At 47.0% G+C, this 25772-nt stretch overlaps 2 protein-coding genes across 2 annotated transcripts in view; one reads left to right on the top strand and one right to left on the bottom strand.

Annotated features, from left to right (window-relative positions):
• Positions 1-768: 768 nt before the first annotated feature.
• Positions 769-4480, top strand: CYP8B1 (cytochrome P450 family 8 subfamily B member 1). Its single transcript, XM_004033931.5, has one exon. The coding sequence runs from the start codon at positions 846-848 to the stop codon at positions 2349-2351; it is 1506 nt and encodes a 501-aa protein (XP_004033979.1). The 5' UTR covers positions 769-845; the 3' UTR covers positions 2352-4480.
• Positions 4481-7750: 3270 nt separating this feature from the next.
• The window catches only part of ACKR2 (atypical chemokine receptor 2), a 64191-nt gene continuing 46169 nt past the window's right edge, over positions 7751-25772 (bottom strand). The window contains exon 4 of the mRNA XM_063703728.1: positions 7751-12167. Within this exon, the coding sequence (XP_063559798.1) occupies positions 10976-12130 (1155 nt within the window). The 5' untranslated portion in view covers positions 12131-12167 and the 3' untranslated portion in view covers positions 7751-10975. The remainder of the gene's footprint in view (positions 12168-25772) is intronic.

Genomic DNA, 25772 nt, shown 5'->3' with positions numbered 1-25772 from the left:
TGCACATGGAGGTAGGAGCAGACATGACTTCAACAAGGTCATGCCCCCTTGGCAAGCATCTTTGAGACCAGAGAGGAAGACAGACTAGGGAAAGAATGAGGAGATAAGCACGGGCTGCTATGAGGTCCAGGGGAGCGGGCAAAGGTAAGAGAAAAGGCTTTAGGATACTAACTAACATATATGGAGCACTAGCATGAGCCAGGCACTATTCTAAGTGCTTTTCAGGTGTTATCTCTTTTTGCCTCACAACAGCACCTACAAGGCACTGTAATTATCCCTACTTCACAGATGAGGGAGTGGAGCCACAGTGAGGTTAAGTTACTTGACCAAGGGGGCCAAGTAGGAATGGAGGCGTTTGTTGAGTCTTCTAAAGATGAGGAAAGAGTGGAAGTGAGATTTTGTAAGTGCTTGATTCATTTCTACCAACTGAACTGGCAAATAAATAAAAGCATGAGTAAATGAGGGTGTAAATAGTCTGTCAGCTATGGGGGTGGGAGTGGGCTCAAGGCAGGCTTAGAGAGAAGGTGCAAGAGCTGTCTGAAAAGGTCAGAGCAAAGCATGAAGCTGGTGAGCAGCTGTGACCATAGCTGGAGGCTTCTCTCTGAGCTTTCTCCTGGTTACCTCCTCCTCCCCTACGTGACCAGTCAGCCAAGTGTTAAGTCCAGGGGAACATTTTGCTGCTTCCAAGTACTGTCTCACTAGTGTTATTTGCCATAACTTGCGGCCACAGGGCAAGGTCCAGGTGCTCAGACCTTTACATCCTGGACTTTCCAAGGCCTCCCAAAGCTCTCTGGCACCCAGGGAACAGTGTGCGTGTCGACAGCTTAATCCGCAGGAGCATAGCCATGGTGCTCTGGGGTCCAGTGCTGGGAGCTCTGCTGGTGGTCATTGCTGGATACCTGTGCCTGCCAGGGATGCTCCGACAACGCAGGCCATGGGAGCCCCCTCTGGACAAGGGTACTGTGCCCTGGCTTGGCCATGCCGTGGCTTTCCGGAAGAATATGTTTGAATTTCTGAAGCGCATGAGGATCAAGCATGGGGATGTGTTCACAGTGCAGCTAGGGGGCCAGTACTTCACCTTCGTCATGGACCCCCTCTCCTTTGGCCCCATCCTCAAGGACACACAGAGAAAACTAGACTTTGGGCAATATGCAAAAAAACTGGTGCTGAAGGTATTTGGATACCGTTCAGTGCAAGGGGACCATGAGATGATACACTCAGCCAGCACCAAGCATCTGAGGGGGGATGGCTTGAAGGATCTTAATGAGACCATGCTGGACAGCCTGTCCTTTGTAATGCTGACGTCCAAAGGCTGGAGTCTGGATGCCAGTTGCTGGCATGAGGACAGCCTCTTTCGCTTCTGCTATTACATCTTGTTCACAGCTGGCTACCTGAGCTTGTTCGGCTACACGAAGGACAAGGAGCAGGACCTGCTACAGGCAGGAGAGTTATTCATGGAGTTCCGCAAGTTTGACCTTCTTTTCCCCAGGTTTGTCTACTCCCTGCTGTGGCCCCGGGAGTGGCTAGAAGTGGGCCGACTCCAGCGTCTCTTTCACAAGACACTCTCCGTGAGCCACAGCCAGGAGAAGGAGGGCATCAGCAACTGGCTGGGCAACATGCTTCAGTTTCTGAGGGAGCAGGGGGTACCCTCAGCTATGCAGGACAAGTTCAACTTCATGATGCTCTGGGCCTCCCAGGGGAACACGGGGCCTACCTCTTTCTGGGCCCTCTTGTTCCTCCTGAAGCACCCAGAAGCTATTCGGGCTGTGAGGGAGGAAGCTACCCAGGTCCTGGGTGAGGCCAGGCTGGAGACCAAGCAGTCCTTTGCCTTCAAACTCGGTGCCCTGCAACACACCCCAGTTCTAGACAGCGTGGTGGAGGAGACGCTGCGGCTGAGGGCTGCACCCACCCTCCTCAGGTTGGTTCATGAAGACTATACCCTGAAGATGTCCAGTGGGCAGGAGTATCTGTTCCGCCATGGAGACATCCTGGCCCTCTTTCCCTACCTCTCAGTGCACATGGACCCTGACATCCACCCTGAGCCCACCGTCTTCAAGTACGATCGCTTCCTCAACCCTAATGGCAGCCGGAAAGTGGACTTCTTCAAGGCAGGCAAGAAGATCCACCACTACACCATGCCCTGGGGTTCGGGCGTTTCCATCTGCCCTGGGAGGTTCTTTGCACTCAGTGAGGTGAAGCTCTTTATCCTGCTTATGGTCACACACTTTGACTTAGAGTTGGTGGACCCTGACACACCACTACCCCAAGTTGACCCACAGCGCTGGGGTTTTGGCACCATGCAGCCCAGCCACGATGTGCACTTCCGCTACCGCCTGCATTCTACAGAGTGAGCTTGGCCAAGCCAGCTGCAAACCTGGCCAGAGGAGTTCTATTGCGTCTCTCACCTGTTCTCACCCCTCTGCAGCCCTAAGACCCCACTGGCCAACCCTCCCTCTGGTCCTGTGGCACCCCCTACCTCTGTTCTGCCTGTCCTCGCTCTCTCCCCGCCTAGTCATCTGACAGGCTTATCATTCTCTTTAAAATACCATCTCTCAGAGTGGGTTCTGCTGAACCCTCCTCTCACAGGAAGTCCAGAGGAAGGGGGAGTATCTGTGGGCAACTTGGTTTGGGAGATGATGCCTGCCTTCAGAAGTCCTGAGTACAGAGACTGGTTCCCCCCAGACATGAGTAACATGGCATCTTGCAAACATCAGCCTCCACCCTCCCAGCTTGCTTTAGTTTTTTCAGCAACACTTATCCCACATCCTCTGGCATTCAGGTTCTAGAACGGTGTCATCCAACATAAATATGAAGCAAGCTACATGAGTAGTGGGGTTTTTTGGTTTTGTTTGTTTGTTTTGAGACAGAGTCTTGCTCTGTCGCCGAGGCTGCAGTGCAGCGGTGCGATCTCTGCTCACTGCAACCTCTGCCTCCTGGGTTTAAGCAATTCTCCTGCCTCAGCCTCCCCAGTAGCTGGGATTACAGGCACCTACCACCTTGCCCAGCTAATTTAGTTTCCTGGTAAACACATTTTTAAAAAGTAAAATGAAACAATTCATTTTTATAATATACTTTACTTAATCCAATATATCCAAAATATTGGCATTTCAACGTGATCACTATTAAAAATTTTAACGTAATAGTTTTTACCTTCCCTTTTTCATCCTGTCTTCAAAGTCTGGTATGTACTGTACTTTTGCAGTTCTTCCCAGTTCAGACTAGCCACATTCCAAGTGCTTAATTGCCGTGTGTGGCAGGTGGCTGCCCTATTGGATAGCACAGGTCTAGAGAAATGATACCTTTTTTTTTTTGAGACAGAGTCTCACTCTGTTGCCCAGGCTGCAGTGCAGTGGTGTGATCTTGGCTCACTACAACCTCTGCCTCCCGGGTTCAAGTAATTCTCCTGCCTCAGGCTTCTGAGTAGCTGGGATTATAGGCTCGCACCACCACACCCGGCTAGTTTCTGTATTTTTAGTAGAGACGGCGTTTCACCATGTTGGCCGGCCTCCTCGGCCTCCCAAAGTTCTGGGATTACAGGCATGAGCCACTGTGCCCAGCCAGGATGCCTTTAATGTAGGAATCATTCAAGATCCCTCCTCAGTGCCCATGTCTCCCCCACCTCAGGGTGCTGTCAACCCTCCCTTGGTTTCCATGATCATTGCTGAACTCAGAGCTTTCTTCTATCCCCAGACCCACATGGGAGTCTCCCAGCACCTCCGACTCAGCTTGGCCAATGCAGAACTTGGCATCTGAGCCCCTGCCTCTTCCCTGAACCACTCTTCCTCCTGATTTCCCTGCTCTCTCTGCTCAGAACACTACCATTCACCCCATCTCCCAGAGACACTCTCCCTCCTCCTCTTTCACCTTCATACAAGCAGGCCCCCGTCCTATCAGTACACCCCCCTGTGATGCCTCTGAAATATGTACCCTCCTCCCCTCTCCTACTCTCATTCTTATACCTGTGATCTGTGCGTTTCTCTTCTACACTGCTGCCAGAGGCCTTTTTGCCAAAAGCACTGCTGATTGTCACTCTTTTACTTTCCTGGTTCCCCTTTGACTTCACACACTTGACGTTTAAATTTTGTCACAGTTGGTCCCCCTTGCCTTCACACACCTGATATTTAAATTTTGTCACAGTTGGTCTCCAAACTTCTCAACTTTGCCAACTTTCTCCAATGAAACCATCCCTAAAGTAGAGGCATTGCTGTTCCTGCCCATCCCAGTGCCAGCTACTCCTTCCTGGAAGCCTTCCTGGATTTCACGCATCCCATCCTCTGGCCAGAAATGGCCTCCAAACTGTGCAGCTCCTGCAGCACCATTTGTATCATAGCATATCTGTTATGTGTCATTGCTTTCCGTGTCTTGGTTTCTGCCTGCTGCCCACTTCCCTAGACTGGAGCCTACTGGGGCATGGTATTTTATTCATTTCTGACCTCCAATTCCCTAAGTGGAGATTAAATGTTAGAAACCTGACTTTCAGTCTCGGCTAATTTACTTTCAGTCCTCAAATCATTTCCTGGCCTCAGCCCTCCAATCTATGAAATGAAGACAATCCCCCTTCCCAGCGTGCTTATCAGTGCTACGAGAGGGTGAGGGGGTGGCTGCCATAGCTGCAGCTGGCTGATGGCAGGGCTCCAGCTGGAGCTGGGACAGGAGGAAGAATGATTGTGGGAGCTGGATAGAGTGTCTTGGAGGAGGTGGGCCCAGGCTGCATGGACCCCCCGACCAAGCGACCAGCCAGTGGAACTTCTCTCTGCTACTTTTATCTTACATCTCTGGCAGCCTCACATTTCTCCTGAGGCTGCCTGTTCTGCTCTGCCAGGAGAGTAGGCAAGGGCCTGAGCTGGGGTGACAGTCTGTCTCCAACTAGCTATGTGACCCTGGTCCAGGGCCTGCATTTCTCTGAGGTCAGCTGCCCGCAAATGCTGATGTCTGCCTAGGGCTTGATAGAGTTCTGCCTGGTTAGGAGAAGCTGAGATATCCCATCCTATTCTACAAGGACCAGGAGCACAAGGAGAAGAGTTGAGTAGGGGGCATGGAAGGAGGAGAAATGGGCTGGAAGGTGGAAGACTGTCCATGGGAAATGTACCAATGACATCTCTGCCCAGCCAGGCCCTGTGCCCAGTACAATGGGGCTGGGGCTGTGGGGAAGCAGGAACAGAGCCTTAACACACCTCCTTGGCCCTCCCTAGACCTTGGTGCTGTGTCTCCTTTTGTGCCTCACACCCAAAGGAATATGGGCCAGGAGAGTGGCCTATGGATTGGCTGGGGTGGGGCTGAGGGCTGGAGTTCCCTGAGTCAGGACCAGAAGGTCTCAACTGGGAGTGACCATGTGCAGATAGGAACTTAATGGACCCTGTGGCCTGTCTGAGAGCTCCAGAGGAGATGCTTGGGACCTAGAGAAGCCTCAGCGGGTGAGGTGTGAGGTGAATGCAAGTGTACCATCCCACAGTCAGGGATATCCAGCATAACAACAGGCCTCCCAGGAAGCAAGAGCCCCCCAGGATTGGAGTGTGGGCAGGGATCCCAATGCCCCATGCCCGCCTGCTGGCATTGGAGGGGCCCATGGCCCATATAGCTCTCTGCCCCCTGCATGAGGACTGCTGCAGCCAACCCTGGCAGAGGCCTTGAGGCAGGAGGAAGACTGCGACCGCCAAGGATGCCTCTAGTCACCACGCACCCAACCCGGTCATTCTGTCCCCAATTCCTCATTTCTATGCCAAATATTTTCTTCCTCTCATCCTTTTCCTCACCAGGACCTCAGAGGAAAGCCCACTAAATGTGTTCTCTCTGAAGATAGTTTATAATAAAGCAAGATTGGGGTGGCTTTCCAATGGTGGAATTTCAGGCACCTGGGAAACAAAAGAGATGCTTTTCTCATAGGGAATTAACTGGAGTCAAAACATCACATTTCGTGGCATTCAGCGCAGGCAGCAGCCCTGCCCACGGGCAAAGCAACTTCTACACTTCTCCCTAGGTTAGCCCAGGGGAAGAGTCCACCTTGCCTCAGAGCCTGAGGGTCAGAGGAATTCTGATTGCTTTCCTGAGACCCCTGGGAAAGGTTTGAGCAGTGCAGTCAGGGAGCCAGACTTTGTCAGGCCTCTGGGAAGACAGACAGCAACAGGAGGGACCAAGGCCCAAACCCGGAAGTAAGGTTGGGGTGGAGAGGGCTTTATCCTGGCCTGGGCTGTGAGAGCTGCTGAGCTGCTCTCAAACTATATTGCACCTAAGACAGTGACAGAGAATCAGGTACCTGCAGCTAGCTCTTGCCCTCTCCTTTGGACATAGGCTTCAGGGCACTACTTGTTATATTCCTGCCTTTTGCGGCAAGTACACACTCACACATACACAGAGAAAGGCATGAAAGACTAATAGGACTGGGCGAAGTGGCTCACACCTGTAATCCAAGCACTTTGGGAGGCCGAGGTGGGCAGATCACTTTAGCTCAGAAGTTTGAGACCAGCCTGGCCAACATGGCGAAACCCTGTCTCTATTAAAAATACAAAAGTTAGCTCATGCCTGTAATCCCAGCTACTCTGGAGGCTGAGGCACAGGAATTGCTTGAACCTGGGAGGCAGAGGTTGCAGTGAGCTGGGATCATGTCACTGCACTCCAGCAAGACTCCGTCTCAAAAAAAGAAAGAATAGGAAAGTTGCAGGCACATAACCAGACCCACTTGGACACAGTGATACAGCTGCATCATAACCACATACACAACCATATATACTACACACAGCCCACATAGCACACGTACTTCCCAGACAGATAGACACACACACACAAATCCACCAATGCTGGTGTGACAAGCCCTGCTGGCTGTCCCTTGCTTGACATCCTATCTGTGCATCATGGGCACAAAGTCAGGGCCTCTGAGCACCTAGACCCTGTTGGTGCAGCTCAGGCTGTATCTCACCAGCCAGGCTGGCACACAAACAGAAGTTCCTTGTAGGACAAGATTTCTGGAGCTCTAAAGTAGAATTCCATCCTCCGCATCCTCAAACAAACATCCACCTTCAGATCTAGAGCTTCATTTCCCAGGGAACTAGGAAGCTCAGAGTCCTTCCTCATGGTGGGGAACTGGGGGCCTTGAGGAGAGAGAACTAAAGGCGGAGCTGAGAGAGATTGGATGTGGGGAAGGCACAGGGCAACTAGTGCTACATCAAGAGACTGCCAGATGGCATGTGACACATGTGCTATAACTATGCCATCAAAAGCTCAGGGGAAGAGAAGAAATAGCAGGCAGAATACTGCTTGCCTGCTCAATCCTCTAACAGCCATTCACTCCAAAAAACAAAACAAAACAAAAAAACTTATCCATTCATTCCAAAAAAAGTCTACTATGCTCTGAGCATGTGTTGAAGCACAGGGGATGCAGAGTTTACACATGGCAAAGTCCCTGCTCTCATGGAGCTTACATTCACCCAGCCGTCTGTTCTCCTACCCTCCATTCCATCCACCAAAAAGTTTTCTTTCCTGTGTGCCAGGTTCCACGTTCAATTGTGCAGGGCAGACGTGCTGGGACGTGGGCAGGTTGCACCAGGTAGTTCTATGAGGTGGGAAGAGCAGTGGGTGCTTTAGAAGCTCGGGAGAAAGAGATGCCATGTGGGCAGGCAGCTCCCTGGGGAAAGGCTTCTCAGTGGATGTGTCAGGGGGCAGGGAGAATGCCAAGCATTAGAGATATAAACAGAAAAGCACTGGGCACTGTATATCAGTCAGGAATCTTTAGGTTGCAAGTAACAAAACAACATGACTCCACAAGGAAAGGAATTTATTGGTTCTTGTAACTGTCGAATCCAAGATTGGGACAAGCTTCAGAAGTGCTTTGATTCTGAGGCTCAAACAGTGCCCTCGGGATCTGCTCACTCACATGCACTATCTCCTTCACCTTCTGAAGTTTGGGTGGAGGAAGGAGTAGCTCCAGATCTCAAACCCTCTCAGCTTTGGTTTCATGCCTCTCTTCTCACATGTTCTAGTGACATTGCACTTCATTGGCTCTAGCTAGGTCATGTGCCCACCCCTAAAAAAATCACCATGACCAGGGAAATGTGAAGGCAGTAACTGGCCCATGTCCCATGCTCCACCCAACCTCCTCTCAAAGCACAGGGCAGAGTGACCAAGCAGTGGAGTCCCAGAGAAAGTGGGATTCAGTTATAAAACAAGGGTGAGGGTATACCTGGCTGGAAATTATCCTAATTACATGAGGGAGCCCACAAGAGCAAAGGCATAGAAGTTGGAATGTTCAGGAAATGAAAAGGGAGTGGAGGAGTATGAGGGCTGGAAGATGTATGGGATCCTATTTGCAAAAGCTCTAGCCTTGACATCAGACAAAGATTTTGGACTTGATTGTGCAGGTCCCAGGGAGATCTGAAGGCTCCTGAGATGGGGCCTAGGCCAAGCGTGTTCACTGCCTCCTTCTACAGACTGTACATGGTCCTGGGACATTCCCTAGGCAGAGTACTTCAAGGCCCTCCTGATTGCCAGATGCTGGGTCCACCATCAAGGCTACAGGAATGGTCCTTTTAATAGCATTTCCCAGCTGGACTACAGAGAATGTGGAACCCTGGTGAGTGGAGGGCCTTAGGTTCTTTTTCCCCAGCAGTGCCAGAAGGAAAATGCTCCCTCCTCCACCCATGCATTTAACAGATACTTTCTGAAAACCTACACACCAGGCCCTGTGTTAGGGGGTTGGGTACAGCAGTGAGCCTACCTACCTTGTGGAATTCACCTGGGACAATGCGGGTGGGGACAGTAGCCATTGAACATCACAAATAGGAGAAACATATACAATGTCTGAAAGAAATAAGCGCTACTGAAAAAATTTAAAAATAGAGCATCAGGAAGATCAGGAGTGTCAGAGATGGGCCAGTTTGTGTTAAATAGGTTGGACAGGTGAGTGAAAGGTGGTATCTGAGCTAAGACCTCAGAAGGTGAGAGAGTGAGCCAAGCAGACAGCTGAGAGGAGAGCAATCCAGGAAGAGGAATCCCCAGGGGGATGTGTCAGGAGTGTTTGAGATCAGTTGTGTCTGGAGCACTGGAGGCTGGTGGACATAAGGGCAGAGTGTAGCCAGGGTGGGGGCAGATCACATAGGCCTTAAAGGATTACTGTAAGGAGTTGGGCTTGTTAAATAAAAACTATGGAAGGCCATTGTTTTGGACTAACCTCTTGCACTAGGTCCCAGCTGACCAGACCAAACCAAAATGGAATCTGTCGTATTAAAGTTCCATGTCCTCAAACTGAAACTAAGTTGTTATCTGACCTTTGAGACTCCTGGAGACAGAGTTAACAGCCAAATTCCCAAACATGACAGTTTCAGTTGGCGTAATAATGCAGACAGTAACCATGCTCATGATAATGAAGTTCCCCGTTTTAATCATTATTAAAAAGTAACCTGAAGAAAACTGATGTCAACCACCCTGTTCCGGCCGCATATAGAAAGTAACTTTGAAATGACGAATCTGGCCCTGTGCAGTGGCTCACGCCTGTAATCCCAGCACTTTGGGAGGCTGAGGCAAGCAAATTTCTTGAGCCAAGGGGTTCCAGTCCAACCTGGGTAACATAGTGAGACCCTGTCTCCACAAAAAATACAAAAATTAGCCAGGTGTGGTGGTGTGCTCCTATAGTCCTAGCTACTTGGGGGCTTAGATGGGAGGATCACTTGAGCTCAGGAGGTGGTGGCTGCAGTGAGCCATGATTGTGGGATTGGACTTCAGCCTGGATGACAGAGTGAGATCCTGTCTCAAAAAAAAAATCAATCTTTTTTTTTGTTCTTCATTTCTTTCTGCCTTTGACAGCCCCTTCCTGTCTATAAAACTAACCTCTTCTACCCAGCTCATTGCAACACTCTCTATATTTTATGGAGTGAATCTGTTCCTGATTCAATGAGTCTATTGCCTGATTCTAGAATTGCCAATAACGCTAATTGAGACCTTTAAACTAAATTTGTTGTAATCTGGTGTTTTGACAGGCTGCTGCTCTGAGGGAGGTGGAAGTAAAGGCCGAGAGTGTCAGGATCACTCTGGCTGCTAGGTGCAGATGAGATGGGAGGAGAGCAAGAGAGAGGAAGCACAGGGGCCAGTTGGAAAACTATTACAGCAATTCTCCAGCCTGGCCAACATGGTGAAACTCTGTTTCTAATAAAAACACAAAAATTAGGGCCGGGCATGGTGGCTCACACCTGTAATCCCAGCACTTTGGGAGGCCAAGGCGGGTGGATCCCAAGGTCAAGAGATCGAGATCATCCTGGCCAACGTAGTGAAACCCCATCTCTACTAAAATTATAAAAATTAGCTGGGCGTGGTGGCACGCGCATGTAGTTCCAGCTACTCGGGAGGCTGAGGCAGGAGAATTGCTTGAATCCGGGAGGTGGAGGTTGCAGTGAGCCGAGATCGCGCCATTGTTGTCCAGCCTGGGCAACAAGAGTGAGACTCCGTCTCAAAAAAAAAAAAAAAAAAAAAAAAGAAAAGAAAGAAAGAAAGAAAAAAAATACAAAAATTAGCCAGGCATGGTGGCAGGTGCCTATAGTCCTGGCTACTTGGGAGGCTGAGGCATGAGAATTGCTTCAACCCAGGAGGAGGAGGCTACAGCGAGCGGAGATCTCGCCACCGCATTCCAGCCTGGGTGACAGAGCAATAGAGCAAGACCCTGTCAGAAGGAAGGAAGGAAAGTAGGAAGGGAGGAAAGGAGGAAGGGAAGAAGCGAGGGAGGGAGGGAGAGAGGGAAGGAAGGAAGGAAGGAAGCAAGGAAGGAAGGAAGAAAGATAGTAGCAATTCAGAAAAGAAAGCGTGGTATCCTGGAAGCAAGTGAAGAAAGTGGAGGAAGAAGGCAGGGGCGAGCAAATGCTGCTGATGGCTGAGAACTGAGAACTGACCACTGGGTTTAGCAACACAGTCACTGAGGCGTCTGGAGAGAGCACTTTGAGTGGACGCCCAATTGAGCTGGTTCCCATCTGTTCCCACCAGACCAAGATTTGGTCACTCAGGCTGATTTATTCCCCACATCCTCCTTGTTAGGGGAGTTCTCAGACTGCCTCTCCCCAAGGTCATTCATGCCAGTCATTTCTTCTTGGGCAGTAAGTATGCTGCTCTCAGAACAGCTGGATAATGAGGCCTGCGCAGTGCCGGGTGCCAGGTGCCATCCAAGCACGGCAGCCAGGAAAGCCTTCAGGTGCTGGCGGAAGCGGTGACTGGAGAAGGCATACAGGATGGGGGAAAAGCAGCAGTGAAGGAAGGCGATGCTCTCTGTCACCTGGAGTGCGTAGTCTAGATGCTGGCTGACCTCACAGTTCCCGAATACTTGCAGGTCCAACAGCGTATGCAGAAACAAGGTGAGATTGTATGGGAACCATAGCACGAAGAAGGCCACCACCAAGGCTGCAGCTATTTTTAAAGCCCGGCCCTGGCCTATGGGCCTCAGCCTCACCAAGACACAACCAATACGGGAGTAGAAGAAGATCATGGCAAGGAGTGGAAGGAGAAACCCTAGGAGGTTCTGCTGGAAGCGGAGGAAGAGCTTCCAAATGGTCCCATGCCCGCCGAAATCTGCGTGGCAGTTCCACACACCCTTGGGATTTTCATGTGTCTGTACAAAGACCATATCAGGGATGGAGACGGCCAGGGACACAGCCCATACTATGGTAGCAAGGAGCTGGCTCTTGGCCCGGGTCCTCAGCCTGTGGTAGGGCTGAGCATGAACGATCTCCAGGTACTTGTCCAGGCTCATGCAGCTAATGAAAAAGATGCCACTGTAAAAGTTAATAGTATAAAGAGTGCTCACCATCTTGCACAAGAAACTCCCGAAGACCCAATGCCAGGCCACGGAGATGCCCCAGAAGGGCAGTGTCACCAGAAACAGAAGGTTGGAGATGGCCAGATTCAGCAGATAGATCTCAACCATCCGCCTGCGAGGCACGTAACGGAGCAAGACCATGAGAAGAAGGAGGTTCCCACTGAGGCCCAACACAAAAATCAGGCTATAGAAGACTGGGAGGAAGACTTTGCCAAAGGACACCACTGCATCCTTCCTGCAGAGCATGAAGGCCACCTCATCCAGGTAGTCATAGTAATAGAAGCTGCTATTCTCAGAATCGGCATCCTCAGTGGTGAGTGGCTGCGGAGAGGCAGTGGCGGCCATGTTGGAAGGAAGAGCCCAGTCCCGACGTCCTGTAGTGCTGTGGGGGGAAAATATGGTGAGACCTAGAATTCTCTACCTTTCTCTAAACCCACTTTTGCTGCTGCCCTGGGATGTCCAATAGACTCTTCAAATCTACATCAGCACCTGCAGTCCAGCAAGTAAGAGCAAACGCTTAGGGAGCCATCTGCACCACTTAATAGTTATGTCACCAAGATATCCCCTCACCTTTGTCTTATAACTAAATCCCACTTACTCTGGGACACTTACTCTTGGATAAGTGACTAACCTTCAGGTGTTCTCAGAGTATTTAATTATTTCATTATGGTTTTGTTTATTTTTCTCCTTCATTATTTAAAAAGATCTATAGTGTCTTTCAAATTCTTCTTTATTCTTTAGGGATATCAGTTCATCTATTTAATGTGTCTCCTGACCCTTCCTCATGTATGGTTTATAATTTTTTTAATGACAGCTTAGCTTCAGTGGGGCTTTTCTAAAAAAATTTTGTTTATTATACTTTAAGTTCTGGGATACATGTACAAAACGTGCAGGTTTGTTACATAGGTATATACATACCATGGTGGTTTGCTGCACCCATCAATCTGTCATTTACATTAGGTATTTCTTCTAATGTTATCCCTCCCCTAGCCCCCAATCCCCCAACAGGCCCGGATGTGTGATGTTCCCCTCCCTGTGTCCATGTGTTATCATTGTTCAACTCCCACTTATGAGTGAGAACATGCAGTGTTTTGTTTTCTGTTCTTATGTTAGCTTGCTGAGAATGATGGCTTCCAGCTTCATCCATGTCCCTGCAAAGGACATGAACTCATCCATTTTATGGCTGCATAGTATTCCATGCTGTGTATGTGCCACATTTTCTTTATCCAGTCTATCATTGATGGGCATTTGGGTTGGCTCCAAGTCTTTGCTGTTGTGAACAGTGCTGCAATAAGCATATGTGTGCATGTGTCTTTATAGTAGAATGATTAATAATCCTTTGGGTATATACCCAGTAATGGGATTTCTGGGTCAAATGGTATTTCTGGTTCTAGATCCTTGAGGAATCACCACACTGTCTTCCACAATGGTTGAACTAATTTATACTCCCACCAACAGTGTAAAAGCATTCCTATTTCTCCATATCCTCTCAAGCATCTGTTTTTTCCTGACTTTTTAATGATCATCATTCTAACTGGGGTTAGATGGTATCTCATCTCATTGTGGTTTTTATTTGCATTTCTCTAATGCCCAGTGATGATGAGCTTTTTTTTCATATGTTTGTTGGCCGCATAAATGTCTTCTTTTGAGAAGTATCTGTTCATATCCTTCACCCACTTTTTGATGGGGTTGTTTTCTTCTTGTAAATTTGTTTAAGTTCTTTGTAGATTCTGGATATTAGCCCTTTGTCAGATGGATAGATTGCAAAAATTTCTCCCATTCTATAGGTTGCCTGTTCACTCTGATGATAGTTTATTTTGCTGTGCAGAAGCTGTTTAGTTTAATTACATCCCATTTGTCAATTTTGGCTTTTGTTGCCATTGCTTTTGGTGTTTTAGTCATGAAGTCTTTGCCAATGCCTATGTCCTGAATGGTATTGCCTAGCTTTTCTTCTAGGGTTTTTATGATTTTAGGTCTTATGTTTAGGTCTTTAATCCACCTTGAGTTTATTTTTGTATAAGGTGTAAGGAATGGGTCCAGTTTCAGTTCTCTGCATATGGCTAGCCAGTTTTCCCAACACCATTTATTAAATAGAGAATCCTTTCCCCATTGCTTGTTTTTGTCAGGTTTGTCAGAGATCAGATGGTTGTAGACCTGTGATGTTATTTCTGAGGCCTCTGTTCTGTTCCATTTGTCTATATATCTGTTTTGGTAGCAGTACCATGCTGTTTTGGTTACTGTAGACTTGTAGTATAGTTTGAAGTCAGGTAGCGTGATGCCTCCAGCTTTTTTCTTTTTGCTTAGGATTGTCTTTGCTATATGGGCTCTTTTTGGTTCCATATAAAATTTAAAGTAGTTTTTTCTAAGTCTGTGAATAAAGTCAGTGGTAGCTTGATGGGGATAGCATTGAATCTATAAATCACTTTGGGCAGTATGGCCATTTTCACGATATTCATTCTTCCTATCCATGAGCATGGAATGTTTTTCCATTTGTTTGTGTCCTCTCTTATTTCCTTGAGCAGTGGTTTGTAGTTCTCCTTGAAGAGGTTCTTCACACCCCTTGTAAGTTGTATTCTTAGGTATTTTATTCTCTTTGTAGCATTTGTGAATGGGAGTTCACTCATTATTTAGGTCTCTGTTTGTCTGTTACTGGTGTATAGGAATGCTTTTGATTTTTGCACATTGATTTTGTATTCTGAGACTTTGCTGAAGTTGCTTATCAGCTTAAGGAGATTTTGGGCTGAGGCGACGGGGTTTTCTAAATATACAATCATGTCATCTGCAAACAGAGACAATTTGACTTCCTCTCTTCCTATTCGAATATGCTTTATTTCTTTCTCTTTGCCTGATTGCCCTGGCCAGAACTTCCAATGCTATGTTGAACAGGAGTGGTGAGAGAGGGCATCCTTGTCTTGTGCCGGTTTTCAAAGGGAATGCTTCCAGATTTTGCCCATTCTGTATGATATTGGCCGTGGGTTTGTCACCAATAGCTCTTATTATTTTGAGATATGTTCCATCAGTACCTAGTTTATTGAGTTTTTAGCATGAAGGGGTGTTGAATTTTATCAAAGGCCTTTTCTGCATCTATTGAGAAAATAATGTGGTTTTTGTCATTGGTTCTGTTTATGTGCTGGATTACATTTATTGATTTGTGTATGTTGAACCAACCTTGCATCCCAGGGATGAGGCTGACTTGATGGTGGTAGATAAGCTTTTTGATGTGCTGCTTGATTTGGTTTGCCAGCATTTTATTGAGGATTTTTGCATCAATGTTCGTCAGGGATATTGGCCTGAAATTTTCTTTTTTTGTTGTGTCTTTGCCAGGTTTTGGTATCAGGATGATGCTGGCCTCATAAAATGAGTTAGAGAGGATTCCCTCTTTTTTCTATCGTTTAGAATAGTTTCACAAGGAATGGTACCAGCTCCTCTTTGTACCTCTGATAGAATTCAGCTGTGAATCTGTCTGGTCCTGGGCTTTTTATGGTTGTGAGGCCATTAATTACTGCCTCAATTTCAGAACTTGTTATTGATCTATTCAGGGATTCGACTTCTTCCTGGTTTAGTCTTGGGAGGGCGTATGTGTCCAGGAATTTATCCATTTCTTCTAGATTTTCTAGTTTATTTGTGTAGAGGTGTTTATAGTATTCTCTGATCATAGTTTGTATTTCTGTGGGATCAATGGTGATATCCCCTTTATCATTTTTTATTGTGTCTATTTGATTCTTGTCTCCTTTCTTCTTTATCAGTCTGGCTAGTGGTCTATCTATTTTGTTGATCTTTTCAAAAAACCAGCTCCTGGATTCATTGATTTTTTGAAGGGTTTTTCATCTCTCTATCTCCTTCAGTTCTGCTCTGATCTTAGTTATTTCTTGTCTTCTGCTAGCTTTTGAATTTGTTTGCTCTTGCTTCTCTAGTTCTTTTAATTGTGATGTTAGGCTGTCGATTTTAAATCTTTCCTGCTTTCTCCTGTGGTTATTTAGTGCTATAAATTTCCCTGTAAACACTGCTTTAGCTGTGTTACAGAGATTCTAGTACATTGTGTCTTTGTTCTCATTGGTTTCAAAGAGCTTATTTATTTCTGCCTTCACTTCATTATTTACCCAGTAGTCATTCTGGAGCAGGTTATTCAGTTTCCATGTAGTTGTATAGTTTTGAGTGAGTTTCTTAATCTTGAACTCTAACTTGATTGCACTGTGGTCTGAGAGACTGTTTGTTATGATTTCCATTCTTTTGCATTTGCTGAGGACTGTTTTACTTCCAATTATGTGGTCAGTTTTAGAATAAGTGTGATGTTGTGGTATCAGGATGCTGAGAAGAATGTATATTCTGTTGATTTGGGGTGGAGAGTTCTGTAGATGTCTACCAGGTCCACTTGGTCCAGAGGTGAGTTCAAGTCCTGAATATCCTTGTTAATTTTCTGTCTCGCTGATCTGTCTACTATTGACAGTGGGGTGTTAAAGTCTCCCATTATTGTGTGGGAGTCTAAGTCTCTTTGTAGGTCTCCGAGAACTTGCTTTATGAATCTGGGTGCTCCTGTTTTGGGTGCATATATATTTAGGATAGTTAGCTCTTCTTGTTGCATTGATCCCTTTACCATTATGTAATGCCCTTTTTTGTCTTTTTGATCTTTGTTGGTTTAAAGTCTGCTTTATCAGAGACTAGGATTGCATCCCCTGCTTTTTTTTTTTTTTTTTTTTTTTTTTGCTTTCCATTTGCTTGATAAATATTCCTCCATCCCTTTATTTTGAGCCTATGTGTGTCTTTGGACGTGAGATGGGTCTCCTGAATACAGCACACCAATGGGTCTTGACGCTCTATCCAATTTGCCAGTCAGTGTCTTTTAATTGGGGCATTTAGCCTGTTTACATTTAAGGTTAATACTGTTATGTGTGAATTTGATTCTGTCATTATGATGCTAGCTGGTTATTTTGCCCATTAGTTGATGCAGTTTCTTCATAGTGTCAATGGTCTTTACAATTTGGTGTGTTTTTGTGGTGGCTGGTACCAGTTTGTTCTTTCCATGTTTAGTGCTTCCTTCAGGAGCTCTTGTAAGGCAGGCCTGGTTGTGACAAAATCTCTCAGCATTTGCTTGTCTGTAAAGGATTTTATTTCTCCTTCACTCATGAAGCTTAGTGTGGCTGGATATGAAATTCTGGGTTGAAAATTCTTCTCTTTAAGAATGTTGAAGGCCAGGTGCGGCGGCTCACGTCTGTAATCCCAGCACTTTGGGAGGCCGAGGTGAGCAGATCACAAGGTCAGGAGATCGAGACCATCCTGGCTAACACGGTGAAACCCCGTCTCTACTAAAAATCCAGAAAAAAATTAGCCGGGCATGGTGGCGGGTGCCTCTAGTCCCAGCTACTCGGGAGGCTGAGGCAGGAGAATGGCGTGAACCCAGGAGGTGGAGCTTGCAGTGAGCCGAGACTGCGCCACTGCACTCCAGCCTGGGCAACAGAGTGAGACTCTGTCTCAAAAAAAAAAAAAAAAGAATGTTGAATATTGGACCCCCACTCTCTTCTGGCTTGTAGAGTTTCTGCAGAGAGATCAGCTGTTAGTCTGATGGGCTTCCCTCTGTAGGTAACCTGACCTTTCTCTCTGGCTGCCCTTAACATTTTTTCCTTCATTTCAACATTGGTGAATCTGAAAATTATGTATCTTGGGGTTGTTCTTCTCGAGGAGTATCTTTGTGGTGTTCTCTGTATTTCCTGAATTTGAATGTTGGCCTGTCTTGCTAGGTTGGGGAAGTTCTCCTGGATAATATCCTGAAGAGTGTTTTCCAACTTGGTTCCATTCCCTCCGTCACTTTCAGGTACACCAATCAAACGTAGGCTTGGTCTTTTCACATAGTCTCATATTTCTTGGAGGCTTTGTTCGTTCCTTTATATTCTTTTTTCTCTAATCTTGTCTTCACACTTTATTTCATTAAGTTGATCTTCAATCTCTGATATCCTTTCTTCTGCTTGATTGATTCAGCTATTGATCCTTGTGTATGCTTCACGAAGTTCTCATGCTGTGTTTTTCAGCTCCATCAGGTCATTTATATTCTTCTCTAAACTGGTTTTTCTAGTTAGCAATTCCTCTAACCTTTTTTCAAGGTTCTTAGCTTCCTTGCATTGGGTTAGAACATGCTCCTTTAGCTCAGAGGAGTTTGTTATTACACACCTTCTGAAGCCTAGTTCTGTCAATTAGTCAAACTTATTCTCCATCCAGTTTTGTTCCCTTGCTGGCAAGGAGTTGTGATCATTTGGAGGAGAAGAGGTGTTCTGGTTTTTGGAATTTTCAGCCTTTTTGCACTGGTTTTTCTTCATCTTCGTGGATTTATCTACCTTTGGTCTTTGATGTTGGTGGCCTTCAGATGGGGTTTCTGTGTGGATGTCTTTTTTGTTGATGTTGATGCTATTCCTTTCTGTTTGTTAGTTTTCCTTCTAACAGTCAGGCCCCTCTGCTGCAGGTCTGCTGGAGTTTGCTGGAGGTCCACTCCAGACCTATTTGCCTGGGTATCACTAGCAGAGGCTGCAAAACAGCAAATATTGCTGCCTGTTTCTTCTTCTGGAAGCTTCGTCCCAGAGGGGCACGGCCAGATGCTAACCAGAGCTCTCCTGTATGAGATATCTGTCAACCCCTGCTGGGAGGTGTCTCCCAGTCAGGAGGCAAAGGGGTCAGGGACCCACTTGAGGAGGCAGTCTGTCCCTCAGCAGAGCTCAAGTGCTGTGCTGGGAGATCCACTGCTCTCTTCAGAGCCGGCAAGCAGGAACATTTAAGTCTGCCAAAGCTGTGCCCATAGCTGCCCCTTCCCCCAGGTGCTCTGTCCCAGGGAAATGGGAGTTTTATCTATAAGCCCCTGACTGGGGCTGCTGCCTTTCTTTCAGAGATGCCCTGCCCAGAGAGGAGGAATCTAGAGAGGCAGTCTGGCTACAGTGGCTTTGCCAAGCTACGGTGGGCTCCACCCAGTTCGAACTTCCCAGTGGCTTTGTTTACACTGTGAGGGGAAAACCGCCTACTCAAGCCTCAGTAATGGCAGATGCCAGTGGGGCTTGTTTTATCCATAAATGTCCAATGCATCCACCCTGGCTTTGGGTTTTCTTTACTCCTGTCACCTGAGGATTTCCCTTGCTTTTTGAGAATTTTTAAATATTTTATTTGTAAATAGTTTCATATCAATATTTTTAATGACAAATACTTAATATTTTAAACAATTTATCCAATATTTCTGTTCGCAGCAGAAAGGTGTGATCCATCATGTTGATGGGCTCAGAACCTACTAAACTTTTCTCCCTCTTAGTTTCCTTGTCTTTAAAATGAAAATAATAACAGTGCCTGTCTTGTGAGGTTCTTGTTATGCTTAAATGTAATAATACATGCAGAGCACTTTAAGTTCTACAAAACTGACTGGAACACAGCAGACATTCAATAAATGCGAGCCTAAATTATTGCTTTGCCCAGAACTGAGTTCATCATCTCCCCACCAGCCCCTTTCTTCTTTCCTAGGCCTATCTAACTGAATGACTCCACCAACCACTCAGCCACCTAAGACTGAAACATGGGATACCTTGCAGATTCTTTCCCCATCACCCTCACCACCACCACCTTGTGAGTCTCTCCTCTTGAATCAGCCCGCCTATCTCTAAGTCCCATAAAAATATGTACAAGATACTCTTTTAATAAAATTAAGACAAATGAAACAAAACATATATACTTTGAAGGAGTACAAATAGATGACAGGAAGGCATAGGAATGAGAGGTACCAAATTCAAGATGGCAGGTGCTTGGGCAGAAGCCAGCAGCATGGGATTGGGGTGGACCATGGAGATGGGACAAGTCACTGTCCACGGTCAAGTGTCCTCTAAGGCAGTGACATCCCAGGATTTTATTGCATTATTTAAAATAATTTTTTGATGAGAGCTTCACATAAACCAGTGATACAAGTATGTCATGAACTAAGAATTAGGCTCAAACCTGTAGTGTGTTCCAGGAGAAAGATGGCCAGAGAGAGAGACTTCATATTGAACAAAGAGCATTCACCAATGGGGAAGGGGGCTTGAGGAGGAGAGAGGAAGGAGATAAAAAGGAATTTGTGGTCCAAGCAGGCAATCGTGAACAGCCACTGAAGAGGGGCCTGTAGACTGCTGATGGTCACGGGACACAAACTGAGAAATGCAAATCAGCTCTACCCCGTACTTCTGAATTTTACTTTTTAATGTTTTACTTGCATGAGCTTGAACTTTTTAATATGTTCAATACCCCCTTGTATTTCTTCTGTAAATTATTTATTCTTTTAATGGGTGGGATGCTCATTTTATGAGGTCTTACAATAGTGAGGATGTTAGCTTTTTTCATATGTATTGCAAACATTTTCCTTAGCCCTTTCTGATAAAAGTTTTATCCCCTTTTTTCAGGCAGACTTCGAAAGAAATGTTGACTCGGGTCCTCAGTTGACCCAAAGTATCTATGATACCATGATCTCATGGCTGGTGGAACTATTCAGTGCTGCTGAAGCAGAACCTCTCCTGAGGGAGCCCTGGAGTCCTCCCACTCTGTGAGCCTCTGCCCCACCCTTGGGCTCCTATCCAATGGCATCTGGACCAGATGCTGTGGAAACCACACATGACCTGTCCCCACCCCAGGAGCTCAGCCTGAGTGGCTTTATCTAAGGCCCAGCTCTGTTCCTGATCAACCTTAGGAACTTTACCCAGTGCCTTTTTTTGCTGGTCTTCCTGTCCTCTCCTCTGCACCAGGGGCCTCCTGGCCTTCAACTCCTCCCTTTTCTGGGCAGCAGTAAGGACACTCCTAGCACATGGCTGGTGCTGGGAGCCTGTGAGCTGCTGCAGAAGGAGGATGTGAGGAGTATACTCGGGCCTTATCAGGGCTTATTACTCAGGAGTTGACATTGATTAAACACCAGCTCTTCTGAGCTGCTGACATGGACCTTGATCTTGACTTGATTTCTCGAAGTCCCCTGACTTTTGTTTCAGCAAACAACCAAGTCTGATGAATGTTTCAATCAAAGCCAGAGGTCAGAGTCAGCAGAACCTGCTAGTCCAGGCCACCTTTGTTCTCTCTCTACATGGAACACTCTATTCCCTTCCCACTCGAGGTCTTTAGCCTCCTGATCTTTCACTCTGGGAATCTTTTCTGGCCATCCTCACTTCTGGAGCAACCATCCTCCTATCACTTTCATCAGTAAAGCCAACAAGAATGACAACAGCCATCAGGCCTTTGCCCTCCTGATCTCTCACTCTGGGAATCTTTCCAGGTCATCCTCATCTATGGAGCAACCATCCTCCTATCACTTTCATCAATAATGCCAACAACAGTAGCAACAGCAATCAGGCCTTTACCCCTGATCTTTCACTCTGGGAATCTTTCCAGGTCTCCCTCACCTCTGGAGCAACCATTCCCTCCTATCACTTTCATCAATAATGCCAACAATGACAGCAGCAGTCAGCACTCCCATAGGCACGTTACAGCTGGCCAGACACCTTCATATGCACTGCAGCAGCCTTATAAGGCAAATTGGGAAGGAACCGTCAGTCCCATTTAACCCAGGAGCAAAGCAACTTTACCAGGGTCACAGAGGAAGTCACTAGTCAAGTTGCATCTGAAATCCAGGTCTTCAGACTCCAGGCACATGGTACCTTGTCCCTGGTCCCACCTCATCCTTAGCCTCTGTTCTGCTCTACCCAGCAGTTACAAAAAGGAGTCACTGAGAAAGGTGTGATTGAAGGCTGGGTGCGGTGGCTCATGCTTGTAATTCCAGCACTTTGGGAGGCCAAGGTGGGTGGATCACCTGAGGTCAGGAGTTTGAGACCAGCCTGGTCAACGTGGCGAAACCCCATCTCTACTAGAAATACAAAAATTAGCCGGGCATGGTAGTGCACACCTGTAATCCCAGCTACTTGGGAGGCCGAGGTAGGAGAATCGCTTGAACCCAGGAGGCAGAGGTTGCAGTGAGCTGAGATCACACCATTGCACTCCAGCCTGGGCAACAAGAGTGAAACTCCATCTCAAAAAAAAAAAAAAAAAAGAAAGGTGTGATTGAGTCTTTGCTGGTTGCCCAGGACCTTACCCTCACTGGGAGATATCCAGGGCTCACCTCCCTTAGGTCTCTCAGGAAAGTTGCAGTTGAGGCAACAAGAGGAAAGATATTGTGATGAGGATGCAGCCATGTTAGTTGGGCTCCTTCTATGAGTTGAACACTAACATGTAATTTTCTCATCCTATCTTCACCATAGTCCTGGGAAGCAAAGTGATTATAATCCCCACTTTCCAGATAAAGAAACAGGTGTGGATAGGTGAAGCCCAATTGTCCACAGCCTCAGATTAGCAAATGGGGGGCCAGGGATTGGATGGCCCTCACGACGTGAGGTGGAAGTGACGACCCCTTCCCCCCCACACTCCCTTTCAAAATGGATCAAACTTAAATTCAAAGGTTGAGGTTCCGACAGCGGGACTTCTGGCCTCAGCAACTAGTGGCAGGAAGGTTCAAAGCCAGTGGTGTGCTGACAGCCAGTCATATGGCATCTGGGAGGCATTAAACAAATGATCATGGAATTAACCAACTCTGCGTTCAGTGATGTTAAGTTGGCAACTTGAAACTGGGAATATTTACACCATGGCAAATGCTATAAATCAAGGCTTTCCTCTCCTCTGCCATCCTACCTCCCCTGTGCCCCCAGCCCAGAGCTTGTTGTCAAACCTTCACCAGCACTCCCCTGATCAGGCCCCCACAGAGCTTGACCAAGCCCTGCTTGACTCAGCGAACCCTCTTTTGTGTCTCCCACCATCTCCCCTCTTCCACCTTAGACATCAATTTCACGGCTTCCCTCCCTACAGCCAAGAAGCCTATGGACAGGGTCATATGTAGGTCCCTCAGGGGCTGAAAGCACACCCATCCTGAGTGTACTGTTCACAGTGCAGCTGATTCAACATGCAAACTGATCAAATAAACAAGACTGAATGTGATCTCCAGAGGCCACACCAGCCTTTGAAATATGAAGCAAAGGACACCATTTGAGATCACTTCTAGTGGAAAATACTTTTGCTGGCTTCCTTTGAATGTGGAAATCATATCCTCCTTTAAAATACAATCTAGGGTAAGGGCTTTAAATGTATTAATTTATTTAATCCTCACATTTACCTGATAGAAGTAAATAACTATTATTAGCCCTGTTTTAGAGCTGAGGATGCTAAAACACAGGGAAGTTAGAGAACTGGCCCAAGATCACAGAGCAATTGAGTAGTAGAGCCAGGATTTGAAATGGGTGTCCATGCTCTTAAATGCTAGGTTACAATACCACTCAAAGAAAATAGTAAGCACAGCCAGGTGCAGTGGCATGCACCTCTAGTCCCAGCTACTTGGGAGGCTGAGATTGGTGGATTCCTTGAGCCCTGGAGTTTGAGACCAGCATGGGCAACATAGCGAGACCCTGTCTCAAAAAAATAACAATAATAACAACTAGGTTGTAGATCCCCTTCCCTGAGCTTTATATGTAATAATGCACTGACTTCTCACAATAACCTTATAAAATGGGCCCCATTTTACAGATGAGGAACTGAGACTCAGAGAAGGGGAGTAACGTGCCCAAGGACACACGGCAAGTATATGGCAGAATTGGAAACCAAGTTCCTGCAGCTGGCTCCAGAGCTGGAGCCCCAAATCACACACTGGGAGTTCAGCCTGTGTGCACCCCTTCCTCGGGCTTGCAGGATGAACAGCTGCCTTCTGGACGGTCTGCATGGGAAGCATATTTGGATTGTGATTTATAAAACACAATGAAGATAATAGAAACCAGCCCTGACACTTACACAGGGCTTTGTGTTTCCAGATACCTTTTTTTATCCCAGTCATTGCTGTGTCTTCCTGGCTCCCTCGTGAAGGGGTGAACAGGTATCGCCTCTCTAGTTTCCCAGGAAATCCAGGGCCACACTGTAAGCCAGGCACAGCTGGCCAGAGGAATCAGCTGGCCTCTGATTCCAGATCACGGCACACTCTCTCTCCTTACTTTTTTAACATGTTATTTTTTCCTGATTGCCATAATAATATATATTCAATGTGAAATGTGGAAATACAGTGGAAAAATAGAAAAGAGGCCAAAAAACAAAAACAAAAGTCCCCTGAGATGCTACCACTGCAAAAATAACCCACAGGAACATCTTAGTGTATCCTGTTTGTCTGTTTTCATGCCCAGAGCCACGTCTGGTACACCAGATTACACAAAGTCTGGCTTGAAGGGAGTGGCCTTGTCCATTCCTCAGCAGGGCAGGAGTCCCCTTGCAGCTTCCAGCTAGACATAGCTGTCTGCTTCTCCTGAGATATGTGAGGCCTGCCTGCTCCCCACAGTCCCTGGGACCCCACATCACTCAATGTTTCCTGGCCTGCAGGAGATAGAGATGTTTGTGACATATATAAAATCACAAGAGTAACCCTCCTCCCAAAACTTATTTCAGCTAACAAAAAGTAAGCACTTTCAGAGTCCGACCCTTCAAGGAGCTGCTGCTGCAGAAGGTGAGACTTTCATGTCTTCCCCAGAATGTTTTTTGATGTTTTTTTTTTTTGCCTCTGTACTTGTTGCCTGTAATGTTCCCATGAGAACTCCTTGCGTGTGTATTTCAGCATGAAAATGAAACCCCACTATCCCCAGGTAGGGCAGGACACTCAGCATGGTAGAATAGACAGAATAGGCAGGGTAGAACAGACAGAATATAGCTTAACTCACTTCTTAATGGCTGTGCAACTCCGAGCTCATTATTTAACCTCTCTGAGACTTAGCTTTCTCACCTATAATCTGCCTCCCTTGCAGGGTTATTATGGTAAACTAAGGGCCTGGCATATACTATTGGTTCTCTTCCAGCCCCTAAAATGAATAAACTCGCTGATTAAATGACATTTGATTCAGGCTGGGATGCATGGGAGGAGATCCAGGGACTATTTGAATCTGGAAGTGTTTTGGGCAGAAGGAAGGGGGCCAAGAATTTGGGAAAGGAGCAGGATGGGGAGAGGGTGGACATGTGCAAAAGAAGAGACCACAGAGCTCTGAAACTTTGGCCCTGGGAGAGAGGCCCTTAAAGACCATCTCATCTGCCCCATTATCTTACAGCCAGGAACACTGAGGCCCAGAGATGGAAAGGAATGCCTGAGCTCCCCCAGCCAGGTTGGAGAACCAACTCTCAGGGGTTTTCAGAATCTGCAAAGCAGATTCTCAGAGCCAGAGTCAAGGAAGGGAAAGAGGTCAGAAGACCCATCACTCTCCAGGTGCTGGAAGCAATTTCTCCAACAGCTGCCCTGGAGAGAAAGCTCCGCACTGACTTAGCACCTCCCTCTTCCCAGCACCTGTGCCCACTCCCCAAGCCACTGGGTTCAGTCTCTCCCTGTGTCCCCTGGGAAGTCCCACCCCACCCCACACCCCGAGTGTGGCTATAACCTACCGGAGCCAGAATGACTTGCTTGAGAATGTCCACCACAAGCCTGGGAGGAGAGCGGCAGCGCTAGGTGCCTCTTCCTCAGGGAAGTGCAGACAGAGTGTAATTCCTTTCCATGCGCTCATCCCCTCTCTGGACAGCAGCCTATGTATATCCTGCCTTCAACTGGAATAAAAAAAATCCCTTTGCCCTTGCCCCAGCCCTCATCTCAGCTGCATAGCCATGAGCTATTTCTCTCATTGATAAGAGTCAAGCTCAGATGACTCCCACCCCATAAAAGAGCATCCCCCAAAGATAGTGTTTGGAAAGCATGTATCCCCTCTCTGGAATGATTCCCTAGTAGTAGCTGGGTCAAGTACACTAATAGCCCATCCCAGAGGTCCAGGCCTTTGTTTACCCTGTGTCTACCTGAAGGGCCTTCCCAACATCACCTTCAGCTTCTTCATCCTGGATACCTTCTCAGCAAGATCTCAGTCCCATTCTGCCCCAATTCTAAACTCCACCCAATCTCTTTTTCTGGCCATAACTCCCACTGAGCAGGGCTGTGTCTGCTACACCCACTGTGTCA

This window comes from Gorilla gorilla, chromosome 2 (assembly GCF_029281585.2).
Source record: "Gorilla gorilla gorilla isolate KB3781 chromosome 2, NHGRI_mGorGor1-v2.1_pri, whole genome shotgun sequence".
NCBI lineage: Eukaryota > Metazoa > Chordata > Mammalia > Primates > Hominidae > Gorilla > Gorilla gorilla.
Note: the sequence above shows the minus strand (reverse complement) of the source record. Positions and strands in the feature narration are given on the sequence as shown.